This window comes from Myotis daubentonii, chromosome 10 (genome assembly GCF_963259705.1).
Source record: "Myotis daubentonii chromosome 10, mMyoDau2.1, whole genome shotgun sequence".
NCBI lineage: Eukaryota > Metazoa > Chordata > Mammalia > Chiroptera > Vespertilionidae > Myotis > Myotis daubentonii.
This window is the reverse complement of record NC_081849.1, coordinates 10,816,526-10,841,677: the sequence shown is the minus strand read 5'-3', so window position 1 is coordinate 10,841,677 and position 25,152 is coordinate 10,816,526. Positions and strand designations below refer to the sequence as shown.

The 25,152-nt window shown below is 38.1% G+C and overlaps 1 protein-coding gene and 1 long non-coding RNA gene across 2 annotated transcripts in view; one reads left to right on the top strand and one right to left on the bottom strand.

The window, feature by feature from the left end:
- LOC132242665 (uncharacterized) overlaps nucleotides 1-25,152 on the top strand; it is a 483,370-nt gene that overhangs the window by 214,059 nt on the left and 244,159 nt on the right. Inside the window, exon 2 of the long non-coding RNA XR_009454687.1 lies at nucleotides 10,698-10,760. This is a non-coding gene — a long non-coding RNA (uncharacterized LOC132242665). The remainder of the gene's footprint in view (nucleotides 1-10,697; nucleotides 10,761-25,152) is intronic.
- MDFIC (MyoD family inhibitor domain containing) overlaps nucleotides 247-25,152 on the bottom strand; it is a 91,935-nt gene continuing 67,029 nt past the window's right edge. Inside the window, exon 5 of the mRNA XM_059711599.1 lies at nucleotides 247-3,642. Coding sequence (XP_059567582.1) covers nucleotides 3,395-3,642 — 248 coding nt within the window. The 3' untranslated portion in view covers nucleotides 247-3,394. The remainder of the gene's footprint in view (nucleotides 3,643-25,152) is intronic.

The window sequence follows — 25,152 nt, the reverse complement described above, 5'->3', positions numbered from 1 at the left end:
CCTATTATGGAATACTATGTTTTGACATCAATATGCCAACTGTGATTTGCAGTATAAGCTGAAATGATATTTTTCATAGTTCATGATGGGTGTGATTTACATAAGGAGACTAGAAAATCTTCAAAAAGGGAATGAACATGATAAAAGCCTCAGGTTTTAAAATTACAGTCGAATTTTTTCAAATAGCAATTAACATATCAATTACATAGGACAGAACATATCTACAAAATATTCTAAAGCACAAGAGAGAGGTCATATTTTTATTTCAAAGTAATGTATTCAGGATAATACAGGTCAAGTGTAAAAATGAGATTGTTTCTACATTTAAAAGGAGACTGAGTCTATAACTGTAAACTATATCACGTAGTCACAATGGCCATATAATTCAACAAAACATTTTACATACAGAAATTCTAAAACATATTGAAATTATTTTCACAATTGCCTACTTTGATTTGTTTCCAATTTATTTTTTAAAAAGTAATACAAAGGTGATACCATTATAATTATTTAATAGGAAAGGAGTTAAGGGAAGACTAGATACTATAGGCATGCCATTTATACAGCTTTGCTAGAAAGCTATCATTTAACCCTCTCCAAGCCTGTTGCCCAGTGACCAATGCGGGGAGGGACTGAACAAAGGCAGTTTGGATGCATGCCCAGCCAGGTCTGGGTGACATGGGAAGGTGCTTAGCTGTCAGTCACAGCTGGAAGCAAGTCAGTGGCCAGAACAAGCATGGCCACAGCAAAGGCGTGAGACCTGAATAGCTAAACTCCTAGACAAAAGGAGTTTCCTCGCGTGGCTCCCTTGCCTGCTGTTTGTGCCTGACCCTTGTGCAAAGGGCCATGTCCCTGCACTCACCCACGTAGTCCACGGCCATGTGGGCTCCCCATGGAATAAGGGACTCTAACCAGCCTGATGCTCTGCCAGAACCAGCTGCAACACGGTCATTCCGCACGCTGGCTTTGCTTCTGGCTCTATTGGGACCCCAGCGGCACCTTTCTCAGGACTGGCTTAAGGACATGGGAACTGTGGAGCCCAAGGAAGGTAACTCCCTGCAAATAGAGCCTTTTTCCGCACCCCGTTCTTCTGTGGGGGCTCCTGACAATGCTTATCGCAGAAGTACCCCAAGAACCCCATTCCCACGTGCGACAGGGCAATCTGGCCCACTAATTTCCCTGGTAACACCAGGTACTTTATGGAATAACTGCAAAGTACACAACAGAGGAAAAGGGCTATGGGTATAAATATGAAAAAAAAAAATTCTATTAGTGTTCCCTGTTACAGAGAAACATTATTTTAAAAGTGCTCATATTTTTACTGCAAATTGTAGCAGAATATATTTAAGTATTAGACGAACCACTTAGTTGAAAAATTTTGCAGGATAACATGTGAAATATTTTAATAATTTTAGATCATTAGAATGCTCTATAGGTCAATACACAGATGACATACATCCTAATATATATATACCTAAGGTAACTCTGGGTACATGTAAATATTCAGATTCTGGTTACTTATATTTGATATAACAACTAAAATACAAGGAAGAGAAAGATAAGGAAGAGAAAGACAGATTTTTACTAGAATTCTATTTAAACCAGACACTTTAAAGTTGTGAGTGTGTGTATGTGTATAAACGGGGGCGTCAACTATTTTTTAAGTAGTTTAGGTAAAGATATAAGTAGAAACTAGGTTTCATCTCAATGAAAAAAAACAAACATAGGTAGCATTGCTGTGCTTTAGATTTAAAATTTCTCTTAAAAGGCTAGGTTTGCTAAAAAGCTTCCTAAAAATATGCACTTGTTTTTACTCTTAATTTGATATTCAACCAGAAAAATTAAAAAAACTATTAATCCAAAGTATATTTTCAAAATTTCTACAAGAAATTACATTACATCAAACCAAACTACAACTTCAAGAAGATCAAATTTAGGAGACCACGTAGTGTGAAAATTTCCTCTTCCTTTTATCTGCCCAACACAGTCTCTATCTCAAGAGCAATATACTCAGTCTTATAATTGACTTATTTCAGTACACTTAAGGTTTCATAACCTGCCATGTTAATTCAATTTTACATAAAATCGCAATACTGAAATTGGTCCCAGTAGTGGATGTCAAGACTCCCACTGTACTAGAAGAATGGCTTACTGTTTATAAAATATAACAATGCTTAAGAAACAAACCAAAAAAACTCCATGAACCCCCTTAGAAAACAACACAATTCTCAAGTGAAAAAAAAGAAAGAAAGAAAGAAAGAAAGCTTTTGAATAAATCAAAACAAAAATACTGGGAGTTTAATATTAAAAAATCTCCTAATTTAAATGCAATTTGTCAAAAGTATTTCACATTCTTTAGAAAACATGGTTTTTAAATAAGGCCTTCTGTTTTTATCCAAAACTTTACCATAACTTTTAAATTATGTGTAAAAAATGTATATTTTAAATTTTATAGTGTTTTTTTTTAAAGCTATAGGTTTTACAACTAAAGAGAATACATACTTAAGGTCTTTTTTTCTTTAACTGCTTAAAACACACACACAGTTCAGGCTATTCACCTAAAACTTTGCCCTAAATCCAAATAATTCATTCCAGCAGCAGATGAATCACTCATTCTAAGAGGTTTCCTCAAATGTCACATTCTCCTTGAACCTTCCTGGACATTCCAGCAGATATTAGTTGTTCTTTTCTGTGTATTGCACTCCTATATCCTTTTGAGTTTCTCTTTCCCATCATCCCCACAGTATGCCTCGTGGTTCATTTTTTACGGGTCTCGTTCCTCCGCTAAACTCTATTCTCTCGTGGGTGGAAACTGAATGACAGCCATCTCTGCATCTCAGCAGATGACACACAGTAGGCCCTCAATGCCTGTTGAACAAACGGGGAAAGGGGAGAACAGAGCATAAAGGTAAACTGGGGGCGCCCAACTGCTATTTGGATTTGTTTCCCAAAGTTTACTTTAAAGTAAAAATGTTTACTGTTAACCATTAATAGATACACATGAAAATTAGTCTGCTTTTAATACCCACGGAGAAATAATACATTTGGAGCAAAAGCCTTCTGATAATGATTAAAAGAAATAGAAATATGTATGAAAAGGAGGAAATATTTAGTTTCGTTTTTGTTGTTGTTTTTTGGGGGAGGGGGGTTTGGTCAAAATGTCCCTTAGTCATTGAATATTCTATTAAAGAGCTTAAAAGTAGTTAAAATTTCACATATTAAACCAAGCAGATTTGGTTAGAGGGGAAAAAAAAGGCTTTCAGAGATTACTAAAATGAGTTAGTGCAAATACTAGGTTGCTTGTTTCATGAAATCTTACCATGTGCTTTTTTTCTTCCTTAAAAGGAAAATTTTAAAACACTCTCCAGTTTTAACGCAAACAAAAGATAAATATTTATGAAGGAAAACAGATTCCACAGCATTCCATACAGATTTCCAAACAGTCTGATGATTCACAACAGGCGTCCATGATGCCACAGTCCATGTCACAAGGGCAGTTGCAGTCATCCCCCATTTCATCTCCGCAGCAACAGCAGCAGGCCTCTGAGGTACAGATGCCACAGGAAGCTTGTCCCAGGACGATGTTGCAGAGGGTCAGGAATTCACAGAACAAGCAGGCGAGGATGCAGTGGACACAGCAATCTTCATTTTCAATCGGGAAGAGGCCGCAGAGTGGGAAAAAAGGAGGAACACAAAATACAGAAATCATCAAGAGGCTGAATAATAAGTTGGTCAAAGTAAGTAATCCAGAACCCAATGATATGCTTTCCTAGAAGTCTTTTGTAGGCTGAAAGCTCAAAAATAAACTTAAGTTAAATTCTAGATGAACGATCTTTAGAACTAAGACCCCATGTGAGGGAAAAAAAAAGGTTGTAGCTGTCTATACATGCACGAGTGGATGCGGGTGAGATTATTACTGTCACACACTATGCAGCAGCCCTTGGTACTAGGTCCCCCCTTCTGTACATCCATCTTCCCTGTAACCTACTGCTCTCTATAGCAGAGGCTAAAACGATTCCATGACATTGAAGTCTTTCAGAAATAAAAAATTCCTTCAACTGCTCCACTGACCTGCTCCAAAAATTGAGAGAAAAAAAGACATATTCAGTATATTATTGAATAATGGAATCAATAATTAAATTGGAATCTATTCAACTGGGATCCGCATGTTTTACTTGCCAATAAAACTGACTCCATTTCATGGTATCAAATATTTTTAGTTTCACAAGAACTAAAGAAAAACTGAGACTTCTGTTTAGGTCCAACCATTGTTCCTGGAATCCAGGTTCTTCTGCTCATTTCTAACAAAGGATTTGTCCCTTAACAACTGTGAATGATGACACAGGAACGCCGCTTTCCCGCTGCCAATGTGGCGAAGTCTTTGCATTTCTATTATTTCCTGAGACATTTCTAATGATCCCTCTTTAAAACAATATTTAGCAAACTTCACCAACTGACATAAAAAGGCCAGAAAGCAATGAGATCATAATCTAGAGATTTCGTACCACATATTCTAAACTTCTTTCCTTTACTATAGTGACTTTCAAGCTTTTCATGTCATAGCTTACATAAACTAATTACTAAAATTCTGCCGCACACCAACAAATATGTACTTTTGCTGATCTGATTAAAAAAAAAAAAAGGTTTGATTTTTGATTCATTCACACTGGACAGCTATTGTTGTGTTGGTTGTTGTCATTTTTTTTTTTTTTTACAACCTAAGGGAAGAAAGGTCAGTGCCTCTGACTAGTCAGGTATTGCATGTTTTAAAAATCCCTGCAGTGCACTGGTTGGAAATCACTGCTTTAGAGTTTTGTGGCAAGTAAGAGGAGCACTGAAGAAATTTCTATTTCTGGGGGACTTTAACATGCGTCATAAAATTATTTAAGACCAATGTTATAGGGCCTTTTTCCAATTTCAGAAATACTTGTGCATTTTTACCAGGACTATTTCTGGGTTTGTGTGTTGTTGGTTGGTATTTTGTTTCGCTTTTTCTGCATTTTATACAATAAGAGCTTGAGGAGGGGATTCTGCTTCCAGCAGCAGCAATGCAGAGCCGCCCCACCCCATCCCAGTCACATCCATTATGTTTCAGTACTGGCTTGAAAATTGAGTGCCTCTGAAGGAGTTTCAGGAAATTGTGTGACCATCCCATAATAAGCTCCCCAACTCCTTGGTTATGCCCGTTCCTCTATAGTCTCTCACTTCATAGTCTCTAACTTTGTAAAAGTGGGGAATGTGCAAACACAAGGTCATATTCTAAATGCCAGGTGGCAAAGTAGGGAGGGTCCGAAAAGAATTCAAAAGAGAAACTCCAGAGCTGTTTGTAGAATTTAAAGCTTCAAATAACACCACAACCTTTCCTTTCATTCCTGGGCTCACTCTGACATACAATGGTCTGTAGAACAACTGGAAAAAAGATCACAGAGTTGTGAGGGTGTGCAAGTCTCTCTCCGTCTTCCCTAATGTTTTAGTAGTAGCCGATCCTATCAGGAGAACGTGGAGAGCACCCACGTGAATCCACATTCATAACCTTGGAAAGTACTGGGTTTCTACAGCGTGTCTGTGGTTTATCTCTTTATAAACTTTTATCCTAACATCTAAAGTTATATGTCTCTGTACATTTGAGCTTTTATAGGAATCATATTATTATTATCATTTGTAAATTATTTGAAATGTTATAAAGAGCTAGCTTTATTATCATTATTATTATTATGAAAATAGTGTTGAACTGGCAGTAAGCCACACATGTGATCTTAACTTTCTTTTCCTCTGCTGGATGCTGTATTTCAAGACTGAAAGAAAGAAGCTACAAAAACTCACTTGAGCCCTAACTGGTTTGGCTCAGTGGATCAGCCTGTGGACTGATGGGTCCCAGGTTCGATTCCAGTCAAGGGCATGTACCTTAGTTGCGGGCACATCCCCAGTAGGAAGTGTGCAGGAGGCAGCTGATCAATGTTTCTCTCTCATTGATGGTTCTAACTCTGTATCCCTTTCCCTTCCTCTCTGTAAAAAAAATCAATAAAATATATTTAAAAAAAAAACTCACTTGACACTGAAGAACCTTTAATTGAGTAATTTTAAAACAACACCATAGAATTCCTGTGAATAGCATTTTTGTTCAAAAGTATGTGTTTCAGATTTACCCTTGTTGATTAATGTAGCTACAGTCCACCTATTTTCCAGGTGTATAGTATTCCATTGTTTTAATGCACCATCATTTATTTATCCATCATACTATTTATGAATATTTGGTCACTGCCAGTGTTTTGGTATTCTAAACATGACTGTTTGAAATAATTCCTTGCAAATCTCTTAGAGCACAAATGCTAAGTAAGTAGCAGAATAATGGCTGGGTCACAGGGTGTGCGTATGTTTAATCTTATTAGGCAATTCCAAATTTGTTTCCCAATGACTGCTCCAAAACGTATTCCCACCCATCAAGTATGAAAAAGGTCACGGTTCCATCTCCTCGCCAGTCTTTGACACTGGCATAATCTCATACATGCCGATTAGTTGAGTAGGAACGGGTGTCCCACTGTGGTTTTACTTATGTACTAAGTTTGGACACCTTTTCATGTGTCCGTGCCATTCGTGTTTCCTCTTCTTTGAAACGGATGTTCAGCGTATTCATGCTTTCCACTCACTTTTCTATTGATTTGCCTCTTTTTTTTTCCGCATTGATTTGTAAAGTTTTTAATATTCAAGATATTAGGCCTTTGTCAAATATAATTGTCCTTTCTCAGTATGTGGCTTTCTCAGTTAGATGACAAGAGACAGATGAGTTAATTTTCAGACCGTGAGAAATTGAAGTTATCAATAGAAATCCAAATTGTTTTGTAATTAGCTGGCGATATGGGGCTGGATGGCTGAGGAAGTGAAGGGGCAAATGGACAAGTCTGACAAATTAGTGAGAAGAGGAGGAGGCATTACGAAGATTTGGGAGCATAAATAAATAAACAGTTTCTGTGTCTGATTCAGAACAAGGGAGCCAGCCACGCCTATATACAGAAAGGAAGAAGACACCAGTAAGTAATCAGGAGGAACAAACTGAGTGTTATTGGTGTGAAATCAACAGTCTTGGATGAAGAGAGGTGGAATTGGCATTCCAAACTAAACAACTCATTCCATTCATAGGATATATTACTTAGAAAATTAAAATATCTTCCAGATTGTAGACAATAATGACAGCTGTCATACAGAAATCAGAAGTCCTAAGCCAAGAATAAAATCTCTCCAAATTCCTACATTTAGCCAACAGACCTAGAAGTTAATTTAGTCTGTTACTGTCTTTGTATTTTTAGTAAACAAAGAAATGTTTTAAAAAGTTCTTAGCTCTATATAGATCAAACACTCCTTTTCTAGCCTGTCTTCTATAACACATGATTTCTATAACTAATAGGTTTGAGTGTGGTTTTACATACACAGGAAGCCTAGCATTAATGAAGAAAAAGTATTTATTGGCTGTTGTCAGAATTAAAATAGGTGTTATCTTGGGACAGTGTCTTCATCACTCTTTCATTAAAAAAAACCCACAAAACTATTTAAGAAACTTACTTTATACTGAACTCTGTTTTAAGGTCTTTATAAATATTAATTCATTCAATTCCAATAATATTCCTAAGCAGCAGTTATCCCCATTTTATCAATACAGAGAAAGGTTTATAGGAAATCTATGAAATTTATCCAAGTCATAGAGGCAATCAGTAGCAGCTGCCTCTCGTAGGGCTGGGTCACTCACTCCTAATACTCAGTCTTCCTGGGGGGGGGGGACATCAGTTACAAAACCAAAACATTCTGCTGATTTGTCGTGTTGATTTGTTTCTGGCCTTGAGTCAAGTCCCTTTTCCTTTCTAAAGATGATTTTGAATTTCAGTTTTAATGAAGAGTTGATAGTAAATGTTAACCTTCACCAAGTAAGAGTAAAGTTGATGAATTGCTGCCAGTCACATTGTCAAAACAGACATAAGAAAGAGATGTCACAATCAAAAGAAAGAACACTGTCTAATTAAAATATAAAAATTAAGGCCTATAGTTATATGAACAAGAACAATGTTGCTATTACATAGGAACTCTAGTGGAAAAATTAGAGTGGTAAAAACGACAGAGGTCTCAAAATAATAAGCTCTTTATGTAAATATTAAAACTTGCAAAAAATAGACAACTTATCTAAACACACCTCCTATGTAATTACTAGAAAAGCGCTTGGGCTACTGTGAAAAACCAAATCTACTAACAGGTCCCTAAAAAAAAACCACAAACCAAAATGCATTCTAGAGATTAAAGTGATACGAAACGAAGTGATTTTACAGAGACATCTACCACAGACTTTTATTTCCTGTACTTTATAAGTAGAAAACACCAAATATAACAACCAAAAGGAAAAAGTGAATCCCTAATATTATCAAATCAATTAATAATCTGACTTTGCATTCCTTGCCAGAAACATCTTTCTTTTCATCTGTGTTCTAGAAAGAGTTTATTTGTGACTTGGGGTAATAAAAGTTAAATAAACTAAGAAAAAAATAGTTGTTAAAGTTTCTACCACCTCCATCCCCACCAACCCCAGCAGAATCAAAAATCATAAAAGGCATTAAGATGTTGGTTTTATTTGAAGCAAAGAGAGGATTATAAGAATTATCAAACTAAGACTTAAATAGAGAAACAAACTATAAAAAAGATGATTCCTCCACATCCATGAAGTTCACTGTTTGAAATAATTCTTTGCCCCATTACTGAGGTTTTTAGTTTTTATGGTTTTATTCAGTCATATGTGCAGTTTAACCTCTGAGAAACCAGCTAGGTTTTAGGAAAAGGTCCCTGTCCCAAATTGGCCAACCAAGAACTGCACAATTTAGTGGACGACTGAGAGGAGAACACAGCACAAGATGGACAGCTACTGCAAATTTAGAGGGGAAAAATTTATACCAGCAGCCAAGTAGCTAAAAAAGAAAAGTATGAAAGGAAATCTTCAGCACAATGTTTTATTTTTTAAAAAAGTTATGAATCACTGCAGACACAAACCCAAACAAAATCTTTACGTTTTATAAAAGGTCATCAGTGTTAAAGCCACATAGCTGGTATATCTGGAAATAAGCTACTAGCTTCCCAATACCAATGAAGGTAACCACTGAGACCTAAGCAGCATCTCAGATGACAGACGAAAATATCTGTGACTAATCCAAGGGGCTTTGTTGTGTTTAAAAATGAGAGTGAAGATTCATTTCTTTAAGAGCATGTTCATTTAATAACAAAATGATCCCTAACTGATGTACCCAATCATGTATGGCCCAAACTACTGGGAAAATATGAGGAAAACAGTTTGTTATAGTAAAAGAAACCCCGACTAAGGGCCACCAGAAAACTATCTGAACAGAAAACTATCAGCTCTAGTCTAAACAAGTCTCTAGCCCTAGCTAGTTTGGCTAAGTGGATAGAGTGTTGGCCTGTGGACTGAAGGGTCCCAGGTTCGAATCCGGTCAAGGACATGTGCCTGGGTTGCCGGCTCGATCCCCAGTAGGGGGTGTGCAGGAGGCAGCCAATCAATGATTCTCTCTCATCATTGATGTCTCTCTCTCTCTCTCTCCCTCTCCCTTCCTCTCTGAAATCAATGAAAACATGTTTAAAACAGGTCTATATTTCTTTAGTTTCCTTCTTTCAAGATGTGGTATGACTTGCTCTTAGATTTCTTTGAACAAAGACACCAAACAATGGAATACAGGGAAGTCAAAGAGCAGTGAGTTCTGAGAAGAACCAACAGCCCCTTTTTGAGCAAAAAGAAAAAAAATATATGCAGATTTGCATGTGTCTTATCTTGACCAATCTCAAGTAACATTTCCTAAGACTTAGAATGCTTGAAAACACACTCAATCAGATCCCTGTCACGTAAACTATATATGGAGACACAGGTTCTTTCTCCTTTTGAAGAGGCCAACAGTATGCCAAAAAGCAATACCGAGTAGAACATGAAGTCATTAGAAAATGCGTAATTAGTAATTTAGGAAATTGCACTGAGAAAAAAACCTGACTCTGTAGCTTCAAAACTACAGAGAACCCACGGGTGTTCCCATGGCTTTAGTTGCTAAGGCTCCCATCTGCCTGGTCAGGGGGCAGGGGACTCTGGTGCAGAGAAGCCCAACTGGGTGAGGCATTCTTCCTCCCAGATATTGCTCCATGGTGACTGTTATTGCTCAACACAAATAGAAAAGCAGGCGAAGGGTAGGTTTCGGTGGTCCTGAACCCCAAACAGAATGGCTAAGTTGTGTATGGCCTCTAGGAAGAGCCAGCTGTGAGGAACGAGACAGACATCTCCAGGGAGTTCTGCTTCTCAAGTGTTCGTGGGGGCAGGAAATAGTTCCTAAGACAGCGCAGTAGCTCAGCTCCAAGTAGCTCCCTGTCTCTAAGCCAGAGGACTCGCAGCATCTGGCACCGGCCCTAGCATGACCTGCTGCCTGCATAACTGGAAATGCGCCTTCCACACAGAACCCTCTGGCACACTGCTTGTTAGTCAAAAAGCCATCACCACTTAACCTGCTGAGGAAAGTGAGTTAGGTCAGGAAGTAAAATAAAGAGAGCTACATTTTACACTGCAAAACAAAGATGGCCACACCTGGCCCTCAACGGTTTGGCTCAGTGGATAGAGCATTGGCCCGAAAACTGAAGGGTGCAGGGTTTGATTATTGTCAAAGAGCACATAGCTAGCTCAGTTGCAGGTTCCCCTGCCCTGGTCAGGGTGCGTGAAGGAGGCAACCAATCAGTGTGTCTCGCTCACATCGATGTTTCTCTCTGTCTCTTCCTCTCCCTTCCACTCTCTCTAAAAATCAATGGAAAAATATCCTCGGGTGAAGATTAATTTAAAAAAAAAGAAAAGATGACCACACTTGGGAAAAAAAATAATCTTTACTATTATCTTTCATCTCAACAAACTCAAAAGAACCTTGGGAAAAAACTGCACCATTCTCCAAGGCCCCACAAAATGACTCCTCAGTAAATTTCCTATCACTTGTCCAACTTCTAGAATCCATCCTCCTCCTATGCAAGGTGCGTTTGTATTTTAAATTACAGGAAGTAGACAGCACAGCTTCTTTGTTTCTCTTATTCGTTTATCCTGCTGCCTGACCTGCAGTTGATTCATTAAATATTCCAAACTCCCAAAGAGTTTGGTCCAGTAACTGGGGCATGACCTAACTAGAGCACTGATTCAAGCAGTCTTTTCTGAAGAGATGCATTTTACAAAGTTTAGGAAAATGACATATATACCAAGATACCTTGTGTTTCCCAGGTGCTTTACACAGAAATCTGAACAGGAGCAAAAGCTCAGTTAGTAGAGGTGTTTATGTAAAACACTTTACAGCCCAGCCGTGGCTCAGTGGCTGCGTGTCCACCTGTGAACCAGGAGATCACAGTTTGATTCCAGGTTGAGGCACATGCTCAGGTTTGGGGCTCAATCTCCAGTAGGGAGCACGCAGGAGGCAGCTGATCAATGACTCTCTCTTATCATGGATGTTTCTCTCTCTCTCTCCCTTCCTCTCTGAAATCAATAAAAATACATTAAAAATAAATAAAACACTTTACATGCTGAGAGGGGGTAGACAGGAGGGAAAAGAAAAGCTAAAAATATTGATGGCACAAATAATCCCTACATTTGTTGAACCTTTACAATATGATTACAAATTTAATAGCTGGTAATAGAACTGTTCTCATAGTGTTATGGTGAGGATTAAGACACAACACATATAAAATTCTCAATAAAGGATTTATCATGTAAGTACTTACTAAATGTTATTACTGTGATAGCAACAAGAAACCTACCAATGTTTCTTTCATTCACTCTGATTACCACAACAAAATAGGGCCATTCTGTCTTAACCTAAGGAGGGTTAGAAAAGGCTTGAACCTAAAAGGAGAGAACCATGAGGCCACTCTAAGAGAATGTGCAGGTCAGTGGAGGAGAAATCTGCTCAGAAGGAACTAGTAAGTCTTGCGTCTGGCTACAGAATATTTAAAAATAATACTTTGTTTCCATATTTAAGTTATTACCCAATTATCTTCTCAGGAAGCTAGAAAGCAAAATAGTAAGACCATACTTTACTTGAACCTATTCAATGCTGATGGTATTAAAGTTGGCCAGTTGAAGTATCTCTAATCCAAAAAGTTTTATTAATAACAAGGTTAAATATAATTTTGGATAAAAAAAAATACTTTAGATATTGAAAGCATTTTCCTAGAAAGAATAAATGTCTAACAGTCTACTAAAGTTGGTCAAAATACCATCTATGGCTAGGGCAACATATAATAAGTGAATCCTTCACTTTTTAAAAAATATATTTTATTGATTTTTTTATAGAGAGGAAGGGAGAGGGATAGAGAGTTAGAAACATTGATGAGAGAGAAACATTGATCAGCTGCCTCCTGCACACCCCCCAATGGGGATGCGCCTGCTACCAAGGTACATGCCCTTGACCAGAATCGAACCTGGGACCCTTGAGTTTGCAGGCCGATGCTCTATCCACTGAGCCAAACCGGTTAGGATGAATCCTTTACTTTTAGCATATATATATATATATATATATATATATATATATATTCTAAGAAATATCTCCCAGAAACTTAGTTTAATATTTTTCCTATTTTTATTTTTGCAACCATGTTTATTTCATAAATCACATTTTAGTTTCACCTCTTAATTGTTATTGTTTAAATAATGTGCAAGTGTACATTATAAAAAGAAATCAGCTTTTAAAAAAGACATATAGTAAGCACTGCGGTAATCCTGCAAAAGGTGGTGATAATGATAATGATAAGTTAATATCCCTGCCATATTGGACACTTTTTATTTATTTATTTTTATTGAGCTGTAACTAACCTATAACATTATATTAGTTTCAGGTATGCAGAATCATGATTTGATATTTGTAAACACTGAAATGATTACCACAATGTTTAGTTAACATTCGTCATCATATATAGTTACAACTGTTTTCTTCCTGTGATGCGAACCTTTAAGATCCACTCTCTTAAAAACTTTAAAATGTGTAATACAGCACTATTAACTGTACTCACAGTGCTGTACGCTACACCCCCATTGCTTGTTTTATAATGGAAAGTTTTTATCTTTTGAAGTTTGCTCATTTTGCCCACCTCCAACCCCCACTTCTGGCCACTACCAATCAACTATTTATATCTATGAGCTCATAGTTGTGTTTCCTTTTTAAAAAAGTCCTATGTATATGTAAGATCATATGGTATATGTCTTACTCTTTCTGACTTATTTCACTAAGGATAATGACACCTCCAGGTCTATCTATGTTATTGTAAATAGAATTTCCTCGTTTTGTTTGTTTGTTTTATGGCTGACTAACTATTGTACATATGCACCACTTTTTTTATTCATTCACCCATTGATGAACATTTAGGTTGCTTCCCTGTTTTAGTTATTGTAAATAAAGCTGCAGTGAACACGGGGGTGCACATATCTATGAGAAATACAAAGAATTATAGGACAATATTATGAACAATAATATGCTAAAAAACTGAAGTCTGGAAAAATATGGATGCATTCCTAGAAATGTACAATCTTCAAAAACTGAATCAAGAAGAAACAGAAAATCTGAACACACTGATTACAACCAATAAAAGCAAAGAAGCATTTTACCAAACATTCTTGAAATACATCTGAAGAAACTCAAAACACTAATTTCAAAGAATACATGCACTCCTATATTCATTGCAGCACAATTTACAATACTAGTAGCTAAGCTATGGAAGCAACCCCAGTATTTGATATAGACGAGTGGATAAAAAAGCTGTGGTACATATACACCATGACATACTAGTTGGCCATAAAAAATAAAATAAAACGTTTCCTTTTGCGACAGCATGGATGGATCTAGATAGTAGTATGCTGAGTAAAATAAATGATACAGAGATATACCAATGTCTTATGATTTCAATGTCTTAAGTCCACCTGATAGTTTAAGGCAGATATTTCCTAATTGGTTTTCTGTCTGAATGATCTATCCATAAATTAAAGTGTGATATTAAAGTTCGCTATTATTCTATTGCTGTCTATTTCTCCCTTTAAGTCTGTTAATATTCTGCTTTATGTAAGTAGGAGCTCTTATGTTGGGTGCATAAATATTTACAAATGTTATATCCTCTTGTTGGTCTGACTCCTTTATCATTATGTAATGGTCTTCTTTGTCCCTTCTGGTAGTCTTTGTTTTAAAGTCTGTTTTGCTTGATGTAAGTATTGCTATACCAGCTTTCTTTTGGTTCCCATGTGCACGGTATATCTTTTTCCTTGCCTTCACTATCAGTCTGTGTGCTCCTTACAGCTGAAGTGGACCTGTTGTAGGCAGCTTATAGATGGGGCTTGTTTTTTGTTTCTTTATGTGTGTGTTTTGTTGACCGCATTACAGATGGCCCCCCTTTTTAATCTCTTTACCCACTCTGTCTGTTAACTGGAGGGTTCAGTCCATTTTCATTTAAAATATTTATTGATCGGTATGTTTAGATTCCTCTCTATGTGTCTACTTCTATGCATCTACTACAAGTTTTTGCTGTGTGGTCAGCATAAGGCTTACATATAACAACAGTCTATTAACACTATTTGATTTCTTTAAGTCACCATCACAAGCCTCAGATAAACAGGACAGCGTGACATTGAAATTATAAGGTATGAATACCTCCACCTTAATTTACTGTACAAACCATTTCAGAGCTAAGAAAATCTATGAACATGCTGTTTGCAAGTACTCTATAACTGACAAAAGCAGATAAACAGCTTTCTCAGAGAATAAATATTTTTTGGCCTAACTATATTATTTTAAATTACAGAAAAGAAGATAATAATAAAAGCCCTCTCACTGAGCTGTTTCCCAACCCTCTGCACTCCAGCAGGGCCACCCCCATTGGGGTCTTCCTGAGTCACAGCTCATCACTTATGGTGGCAATTCAGACAAGCCAATGCTAGAATGCCCGGCTCCCCTCAGTGCACAGAATTCCGTAAGTGCCTGGGGTGGTTGTTGCTGTCCGTGTATTTGGTTTCGGTGAGGCTTCTAACAACAGAAAAACAGCATTGTTGAGGGCACAAAAACAGAGATGTTTGAATTCATGTCACCCTGCCATCTTCATAAGTGGCATGACAGCCAACTATTATCTTACTTCTTAGGATCTAGAAAATTAAAACCTGTTTCTAGTCTTGACTGTGTCACAAAGTGGCTAAGTGACCTTGAACAAGTTCCTTGACTCAGTGTCCATATGTATATAATGAAGGGGCAAATGATCTCCAAGTTCACTTCAAGCACTAAGTTTTTATGATGATATAATCTAATTTCTATAAACAGATTTTCAAGTCTGTGTAAGGCTCTTTTTTTTACCTTGAATAGAACCATTAGTTGTCTTAACACAACATTCGAAGCACAATTTAGAAGTTAATTAATGCTGTGCAAGCTGGTGTGGCTCAGTTGGTTGCACTGAAAGGTTGTAAGCTCAATCCCTGGTAGGGGGTGTACAGGAGGCAGCTGATCAATGTTTCTCTCTCTCCCTCTCCCTCTATCTCTCTCTCTCCTTCCCTATCTCTCTCTCTAAAAATAAATAAAAAAATCTTTTTAGAAAATAGTTAATTAATGCTAAATACAAGATGACTTTAAGTTGGCTTAACCCTATGAGCAAATGATGAAATGGCATGTGTCAGGTGAAGAGAAAGCAAAGGTGGTCCCAGGCATTGAGGTAACTGTGCAAAGGCAAAAAGGAAGAATATGATTGTTTTTTGTTGAGGCAGAAAAAACCAGGTACAAAGCCTGAAATCTGACATTTCGGAAACGAGGGGGCAGGGACACATTGGGGATGATACGGTGTCAGTGGGTCAGGCGGGATGACTCTGAGGAATATAAAGGAGGTAGCGTTACCGGGAGTTGATAAGACACTGGATGAGGCAGTGGTGGGAAGAGTAAAGTGTAATGCCCTGATTTCTGGAGCCACTTACCACAGAAGACATAGAGAAACAAAAAGAGTTTGGTTTAAATTTGTTTAACATAAGACATAGTAAGTCCGAGGGTACTCAAATGGAGATGTCCAAGATGTGGCTGGAGACAGCGGTCTGGAGCTCGGGAGCTAGACCTTAACAAGGGCATTGGAGGTAGCTCAGACTCTTACAAGGGAATAAAACGATTAAGCTACCCAGGGAGAATGTACCAAGTGAAAAGAGAAGAGAATGCAAGGGGATGACACATTTAAGGGAAGGACTGAGGAAGAGAGGTAGGCCGGGGAAAAGGAGTAGACCACAGGAAAAGGAGGAGCATGGAAGTCAGAGAGAAAAACAGTTCAGGCAGATTATGTCAAACACTGTTTAGCCAGAGAAATTTTAGTGATGTGATAGGGATGGAAATGAATAGCAGAGAGATGAAGAGTGATGGGAAAAGGAGGAAGTAGAGACTGCTAAGGCAGATATACTTTTAAGAAATATGTGAAGAGAAAGCAAAAGCCCGAAGAAAAACTACTAGGGATGCAGAATCAAGGTAGACATGCGCACAAACACTTACACACTCTCAGTACGGACACTGCTAGATAGGAAAGACTTGTGTATGTGTGCTGTTCTCTGGAAGAGAGTTAAAAGGGGAGATGAAAAGGACTACTCCACAGAATGAGTGGATGGTAGGACCTGCAGTAACAGGCTGCTGCTACAACAAGAAAGCAGGCATCTCTTCCTTCGAAATGGGAGGTAAAAACAAGTTCAGGTTTAGGTAAGTTTGTAGGTGGAGCCCGAGGTAGAGAGACCCTGAAACATGGCTACATGGCCTCTTCTCTCTGTGGAAGAGTGCAAGCTTTGGAGAGCTTCGGATTTTTGTTTGTTTGTTGTTGTTTTTAAATATTGTGTTGCTCTTTAGAGAGAAAAGAAGGGGGGGGGGAGAAATATCGGTGTAATGGCCTCTTCTCTCTGTGGAAGAGTGCAAGCTTTGGAGAGCTTCGGATTTTTGTTTGTTTGTTGTTGTTTTTAAATATTGTGTTGCTCTTTAGAGAGAAAAGAAGGGGGGGGGGAGAAATATCGGTGTAAGAGTGAAACATCGATTGGCTGCCTCCTGCACACCCCCTACCGAGGATCCAGCCCACAACCCAGGCAAGTGCCCTGACCTGGAATCCAACAGGCAACCTTGCATGGGATGATGCCCAAACAAATGAGCCACACCGACCGGGAATCGGGGAGCCTCGTTTTAAATAGAGTAGCAACAAAATGCAATAGGCACTGTGGAAAGTGGGAGAGGGTAGGTCTGCTTGTCTGCACAGTTCACAGATCAGCCCAGTACCCCAAAGAGAATCTGCCACAGAACAAGCTCAATAATGATTTGCTGAATGTGGTAAGGGAGTCTGAGCATCTAGCTCAGACCTGAGACCTGAGAGCACATATCGTAAGTGATAGTGATTTTCATGGACATCAAGGTTTCTTCAGTAGTGCTTAGCTGCTTGGTACAGACACAAGTTGAAAAGACAGACAATCTAGATTTTTGGTTCTGAAAGGTAGGTATGCCATAATGCAGGTCTCGGCACATTAGGAGATTCATCAATAAATCCAAATCTGAATAAGAAAGAAAATGTATGGGAGGACAAATACATATTAAACTGTATATATACTAGTGCCTCAGTGCACAGATTCGTGCACAGTGAAAGGAAATTAATTAGAAGGTGGCCGGTGGGGTGGGACTGGGCAAGATGGGCCGGACATACCCTGGAGCCAACCTCCCACAGTCCCTCCCCAGCAGGCCGCACCTGGGGCAGCGCCACGGCTCAAAGAGTGTTTGCGAAGTGAGCGGGGTCCCTCTGGCAGGTGAGGTGCCTCAGCCTGGCCTGCGGGGATCAGGCCAAAACCAGCTCTCCGGCGCCATCCCCCAAGGGGTCCTGGGTTGCGAGAGGGCAGTTCTTGGGTGATGCACCCCAAAATCAGGCTCTCTCCTCTCTGGTTTCAAGTTGTGTCACCCAAGAACCGCCACTGCCAACTCACTGCATCTAGGCAGCTCCTGCGTTGAGGGTCTGCCCCTTGGTGGTCAGTGCGCATCATACCTACTGGCCCGTGAATGGTCAGATGCTCACTTAGCCTTTTATATACAGTATATAGATATTGAGATTCAAGAGCCAGTATGTTCATATTTATTTCTGACTAAAAGTGTATTCTTTAAAAATTAACAAAAAATGGCTCAGCTGGTGTGGCTCAGTGGATTGAGCATTGTCCCATAGACCAAGAGGTTCTGGGTTCGATTCCCAGTCAGGGCACATGCCTGGGTTGCAGGCTTCATCCCCAGTAGAGGGTGTGCAAGAGGCAGCTGATCGATGTGTCTCTTTCATTAATGTTTCTATCTCTCTCCTCCTCTCCCTTTTTCTCTATCTAAAAATCAATAAAAACATATTTAAAAAAAAATAAAAGGTAACAAAGAATGAAATGCAATGGTATTGCTCTACAGAATCTAGTACACTGGTCTGGGCACATGGCAAACCCTTAATTAACACCTGTTGACTTGATGAAATTCATTTGTATGGCCTGAGGCGAAGACTACTTTTGGCTTCACTTTAATGACTCCTGTCACTCCACAGGACACAGTTTCTAGGAGATATCGACCACAGATGTTGAAAAGTTCTTTCTAGAATAACTATTCTTCTGTCATTCCAAAATGCAATTTCTGCATCTCTCACTGAGCATAATTATTATAAAAAAAATAATTTTTGACTTCGAGTGTTAGCTTTAAATTATGTTGTATTACCCAGGAGATCCAGTTCCTCCAGTTTGATGTCCCAATAAAAGAGCAGAAATTTCAGCAGGTTTAATATGTCTTTGGAAAACTTTATATTAATCCATTTTGCTGTTTTCTTCACCTTCCCCTCCTTCCAAATCTTAGATTTCTCAGTCCTCTAGGAGACAGTTATTGTTTATCTGTATGAATAATTTCCCATTCAAAATTGGGAATATGATTCATTTCCCTGAGCAAACTGTTTTATACTTATTCAATTTTGTTCTTCTAATTGCCTCTTATATTCACTGAGGGAATGTCTACCACCTTCTATTTTCCCTTTGATCAAGAGTAAAGAAGTAGAAAAGCCAGGAAAAATTACCAGGTCCCTGGGCTGAGAAGAAGGGGGACCTTAGGCCACAGTATGTTGCTCACATCAATTAAAATCCCTTTGGAAGACTTGCCTGAGAGCTCTGAAACAATTTCTCACCAGGCAGCTGACTTCTGATACAGTTCCTCAGTTTACTCCGGGACCTACTTATGGAGAGTTAGAAGATTACCCACATTGTGGCAGTTAAAAGCCATGAAGGTAATTTTTTCCTTGTCTCTGCATCTATGCTTTGGTAAAAGCACATCATTAAAATGTAAGCATGACAACAAGAGTTAGTAATTTGCTATTTAGCATAGTTGTTTTTCTCCGTTAAGGTGCAAAATTGGATATGGCCTTTATTCTTATTTCAATTTCACATGAGAGAAACGTTATTTAAAAAAACTGTGTTCTTTGCATTATGAAAACCACACACAGAATGTAAGTTTATAAAACAAGTACATTACAAAAGATACTACTTACACTCTAAAGCAGGGCTAGAGCAGGTATTTTTGTGTGTGTGTGTAGCACACACACAAAAATATTATTTGTAAATGCATAAAATAAAACAAAAATAATTTCAAGGGAAACTAAATTATGTTGAAATAGCTTTCATAATATTAAAAGCCGAGGTAGAATAAGTATGTGCTTTTTAAAAACACATTAACAACAAGATCTGTGGTGATCTGATAACTACTATAATTTTAAAGTAGTGATTAGCATAAAGGGTATTTCATGTTTTCTTCAATAACTGTAACATGATAGGAAAGTATCGGTGACAAAGTAACAGGTACTAGTAATGCAACTGAAGTTTATGGCTTACACTTACAATTGAGGAAAATGTTACATTTCATTTAAAGTGTAGACGTTAATAGAATTAAGTTGTTGTTTTTTTTTCTCATCAAAGTCACAAACCCCTCCCAAACCTAAAACCCGCTGACTAGAGGATCATATACGAATCTTTCATAGTATGCGCAAACCTCCTATATAAAACATTTCATCTTGCAAGAGGGTTTCAGAAATATGGCTACTTTATACCAAAAGCTCCTCTATCCTAATTTATTCTATATTAGCTGAGATTTAAACAAATTAATTATAAAATATTTTCAAAAGTGCAATAGTTTAATACTATAATATATAAGTATTAAAATTAGTAAAAACATTTCTCAGTGACATTAATATTTCTCTTTCACTTCAATTATTTTTAGAAGTCAGGCAGGTTCTTTTTTATTTTTTTTGTTAATCCTTACCAGGGGATATTTTCCTTTTTTTTTTTCCTTTTTTTTTGAGAGAGAGAGAGAGAGAGAGAGAGAGAGAGAGAGAGAGAATATATAAGGGTAGAAGGGATGGGAACAGACAGAGAGAGAGAAACACCGATATGAGAGAAAGATATCAATTGGTTGCCTCCCGCAAGTACCCTGCCAGGGATCGTGCCTGCAACAGAGATATGTGCCCTTGACCAGAATCACACCCACAGCCTTTCAGTCCATCAGCCAATGCTCTAACCTCTGAGCAAAACCCACTGGGACAAAAATAACTTTTAAAAACCAAGTAATGAAGAAAACATACATATTCTGAAAGAAAAGAAATCAACTCTAGTACAATGACAATATAATTCAATCTAGAAAAAAATAATTATTTAAAAAGTCTTCCATCTTAGAGATTTTTGGAGCTATTTGTTTTAAGCTATGTCATACTCTCAAACACGCAAACTCAAATAAATCTATCTGAAAACATTATTATTGAAAATGTCATGAATCACTACCATTTGGGTTCTCCTAAATTGTAATAAATTGTTCAATGAAATCAGGCAAAATATCTAACTGAAATGAATCAGGACAGAGAGAAAGTATGAAAAAGAGAGAAATGAGAGGAGGGAGAAGTGGGAGTGGGGGGGAGATGGGGTAGGGGGGAGAGAGACAGACAGATGGATAGACATACAGAAGGTATACTTGGAGTAACAACTAGGCTTGCAGGCAAGATCTTCAAAGATGAAAGCTTCTCCGAATAACGCACAAAACATAGTCCTAGACGTGCAGGGCGCCCTTTTGTTCTTTTTCCTTCAGAATCTTTTTTAAGACTCTATGTTCAAAGTTAGTTTTTCCCTAATTATCAATTCTTAAACATTTTTGTGCTATTTTGCCAGTTTGAGTATATAGAGACAACGGAAGGGACACACACACAAAGGAATTGAAATAATGTTGTAGTAAAACACTGGAGGTAAAGTAAGAAATGTATGAAGGCACTGAAGACAATTATTTAAAAAGTATAAAATATAATATTACCAAAATAGTTTTAGTAAAAGACAAAGGAACATGAATATAATCCTGTTACGCTTATTTTGAATTTTCTCTTTCCTACACCATCCATGGGCTGAACACATGGCATTTGGGCAGGAATTACAGTATGGATGACACAACAGCATTTTTTCAGTTCATCAGCTGATGTCAGCATTTATATTCTTCTATCCTCAAAAATGGAACTAATTCTTTCAAAGGTAAGACACGTTAGCTAAAGTGATAAAATGTAGGTAAAGTAAAATACGAAACATAAAGAAGATGTTCTGATTTATTGTGAGCATCTGAGATAAAGCTTTACTGTGACTGGTCACCTCAAATATTTGAAGACAAAAACTATACTCAGTGAACAATACTCTGATACTATTTTCCCTGTGTACACGCTTGGTCAACGACAAGAGACTCATGAGTCATCAGCCAGTTTTTGTCAGAACATTCAAAACATCCTGAATATCCTGTAGCTCGTCTTCAAAACTCCCTTCTTTGAGAAGGATAGTATTAAGCAATGCCTAATGCCATTATTGTAACTACGAAGTAACTTTTTGAAAACCTTCTAAAACACAAAGAAACTTTCATATATTTAACATCATTTCAAATCAATAACTACAACAGAGAGCACTTTATAAGGTATCTCCACCCCTCTCACCTACTCAAGGACATCCTTCTCCTGTATCATCAATATCTTCCCTTCATGAGCTCATTACCAGCAACACTCGGCCAATAAAATACTATCCCTAAAAGCATCCCCCTGTAGCTCGCAGCCCTTTCACTATTCTTCAGGAAAACTTCTTGAACAGAGTAGCTTACACGTGTGATCTTCCACTGCTCTCTTTTCCTTCTCTCTGGAACCCACTTCAATCAGGCTTTTGTCCCCATCACAAAAACCAAAGTATGAAGATCACCAATGATCTTCATAGGGCAATGTCAATGGTCACTTCTCATTTATCTTATTGGACTTCTCATTTGCATTTGATACATGATCATTCCCTCCATCTTGAAACACTTTTTTTCTAAGCTGTCCCTTTTGTTGGTTCCTTCTCCATCGTGGCTTACTCATCCTCATTTTTTTCATGGTTCTTCCTTAGTTTCTGACCTCTATGTATGGGAGTAGTTCCAGGCTCAGTTCTTGGAATACTTACCTTTACCTACTTCCTGGACAGTTCTTAACTCTGAGTACATATTAGAGTGAATCACGTGGGTAGCTTCTAAAGGAAGCTGATGCCTTGGCCCCATTCCATTGCATTCTGGGGACAAAACCCAGAAGTTCTTATTAAAATATGCAGGAAGCCAGGGTTGAGAACCCCAGTGCCAGGTGACCCCATCCACTGGACATTCTGTACTCTGAGGATTCACAAAATGTGTTGCAGATTTTTCCTCTAAACCTCAGACTCCTCTATCCAACCACCAATTCCACACCATCACTTGAGTAGATCGAAATGGGCAACGCAAATCCAACATGTTCCAAACCAAACTCCTGATCTTCCTCCCAAACCCTGTTCTCCCCACAGTCTCCCTTTCTCTGTTAATGGCAACTCCATACTTTCTCCCTATCCCTCCCCACAGTCTCCCTATCTCTGTTAATGGCAACTCCATACTTTCAGCTGCTCAGGCCAAATAAGTTGGAGTCATTTTTAACCCCTGACTTTCTCTCACATTGCAATCTCATCCTTCAGTTGATCTTACTCTGCCTTTAAAGAACATCCATGTGCAACAACATCTCGCCACTGCCAGCTGATCCCACCCTATCATCTCCCATCTGAATTCCTTCCTGTAAGTCACGGAGCAAGGCCTCCCTTCTTTTGCCCTTTTGTGCCTGTACAAAAAGCAGGTGACGCTCAAAAATGGTAAGTCAGATCAGGTAAGTTTTCTTCTCAAAAGCTGCCTTTGCCTTCCTACTTCACTCAGATCAAAATCGAAACCTTGACTCATTAGCCGCCCCCCCCCCCTATTATCTGCTCCCTTTTCAGTGTTCAGTTCTTAGAGATATTTGACTTTAGAATAAGATATCAAAGGTAACCAGTGTCTGTGGTTATTTCCAGAAACAACAGAAGAGGAGTAGTATTCTGTCACCATCTTTCTTAAAAACTCTTGTCAGATTCTCAAAGAAGCCCATGAACCAAAAATGATAAAAGCGCTGCATAAGACACAACCACAATTAATCAAAATTCCAATTTATTACAGGCTAAGTCTTAACCCTTTCAAGCTTTTTAATGTGGCTTATTCTTCACTTCACAGGCAAACATAAATTTGCTTTAAATACATTTTTAAATTAAGCTATAGTTTTCTATTTCTCTAAATTATGCAGTTATGTACTAACTCATCTTTCCTATACTTGTTTTTTCTAACTCTTAAAGTGCTTGTTTACTTGTTTATGTTTTATTTCCTTCCTAATACTACACTATGTGTAAAAGCTATTTTTAAATTCAATTAGGGGCCCTAACAATCTAAAGCATGAGATGCTATCAATTTCCATCAACTTGTGGTCCAAAACGAAGTCAGAAATTTGGAACTCAGAATCATAAACGGCTGCCCTGTCAATGCCTTCCATTCAAATGCAATTACTGCTCCTGGAATGAGGTGGGAGTAGGACGTGAGATAGGCTTTTAAATCATTTTAAAGGTTACATTTCCTCATACAAAGTTATTCCACAGAAGTTACTCAAAGGCTTCTAAGATTAATCAACCACTCAACCCACACAGAGTGGAGTCATCTAGGTTAACCATTCAGTAAAGACTTCCCTGGTTGCTCAGTTCTCTTGCTTTGATAATAGCTGTGCATTCACATAATTCAGTATATTGAACTCTGTATCTAAACTCTAAAGAAATAAAATGCTGGCTTGTCAAGAAAATATATTATTACCTTCTTAAAAATCTTCAAATGTTCAAATGTTCTCTCTTTCCTGAATTCCTTCTTAAACACACTCAAACCTTTTCCATGTTAAAACAAAATAATACAAAACAACCTCCCTGACCTGGACTTTGGCCTTTCTGGAGCTATTGTGTTTCCGTACGTTCCATCACCCATATTATTCTGGATTCTCCATGAAAATAGCTCTTAACTAGGTAGCAGAATGACATCCACACTGTTAAATCCAATAGAATTATTTCAGTACTCACCCTACTGAAACTGTCAATAATATCTGGTGCAGTATCTGGTACAGTCCTTTTTTAAAAAATATATTTTTATTGATTTCAGAGAGGACGGGAGAGGAAAAGAAATATAGAAACATCAACGATGAAGAAAATCATTGATCCACTGCCTCCTGCATGCCTCACACTGGTGATTGAGCCCGAAACCAGGGCATGTGCCCTTGACCGGAATCAAAACTGGGACCATTCAGTTCAAAGGCCAGTGCTCTACCCACTGAGCCAAACCAGCTAGGGCCAGTCCTTCTTAAAACACTTTTCCCTGGCATCCATGACATCACTGACCTTTTCAATTTGTTTCTTCTCTCACCCTGATAATCGTCCTACTCTCTTTGCCCTTTGACCTCTCCCCTAGACTGTCTTATTAGTGACATGGCCTCACTCTGACTTACTCTGACATCATCTGAGGAGAAAAGTCTACTCAAGCTGAATGCACATTCCCACCCCACCAGACTGGCTAGCCTCCAGTGATCCCTGAGTCATGCCCTTTTCATCCATCTGACCTTTCCTCTTAAATCTCTATTCAGAAAAGCGCATTCAGATTACATTTCAACATCCCTTCTATGAAAACAAATATAAATTAGTATGCTTGCTTCTAACTCCCTTGTTCAAGCTCCAGTGTA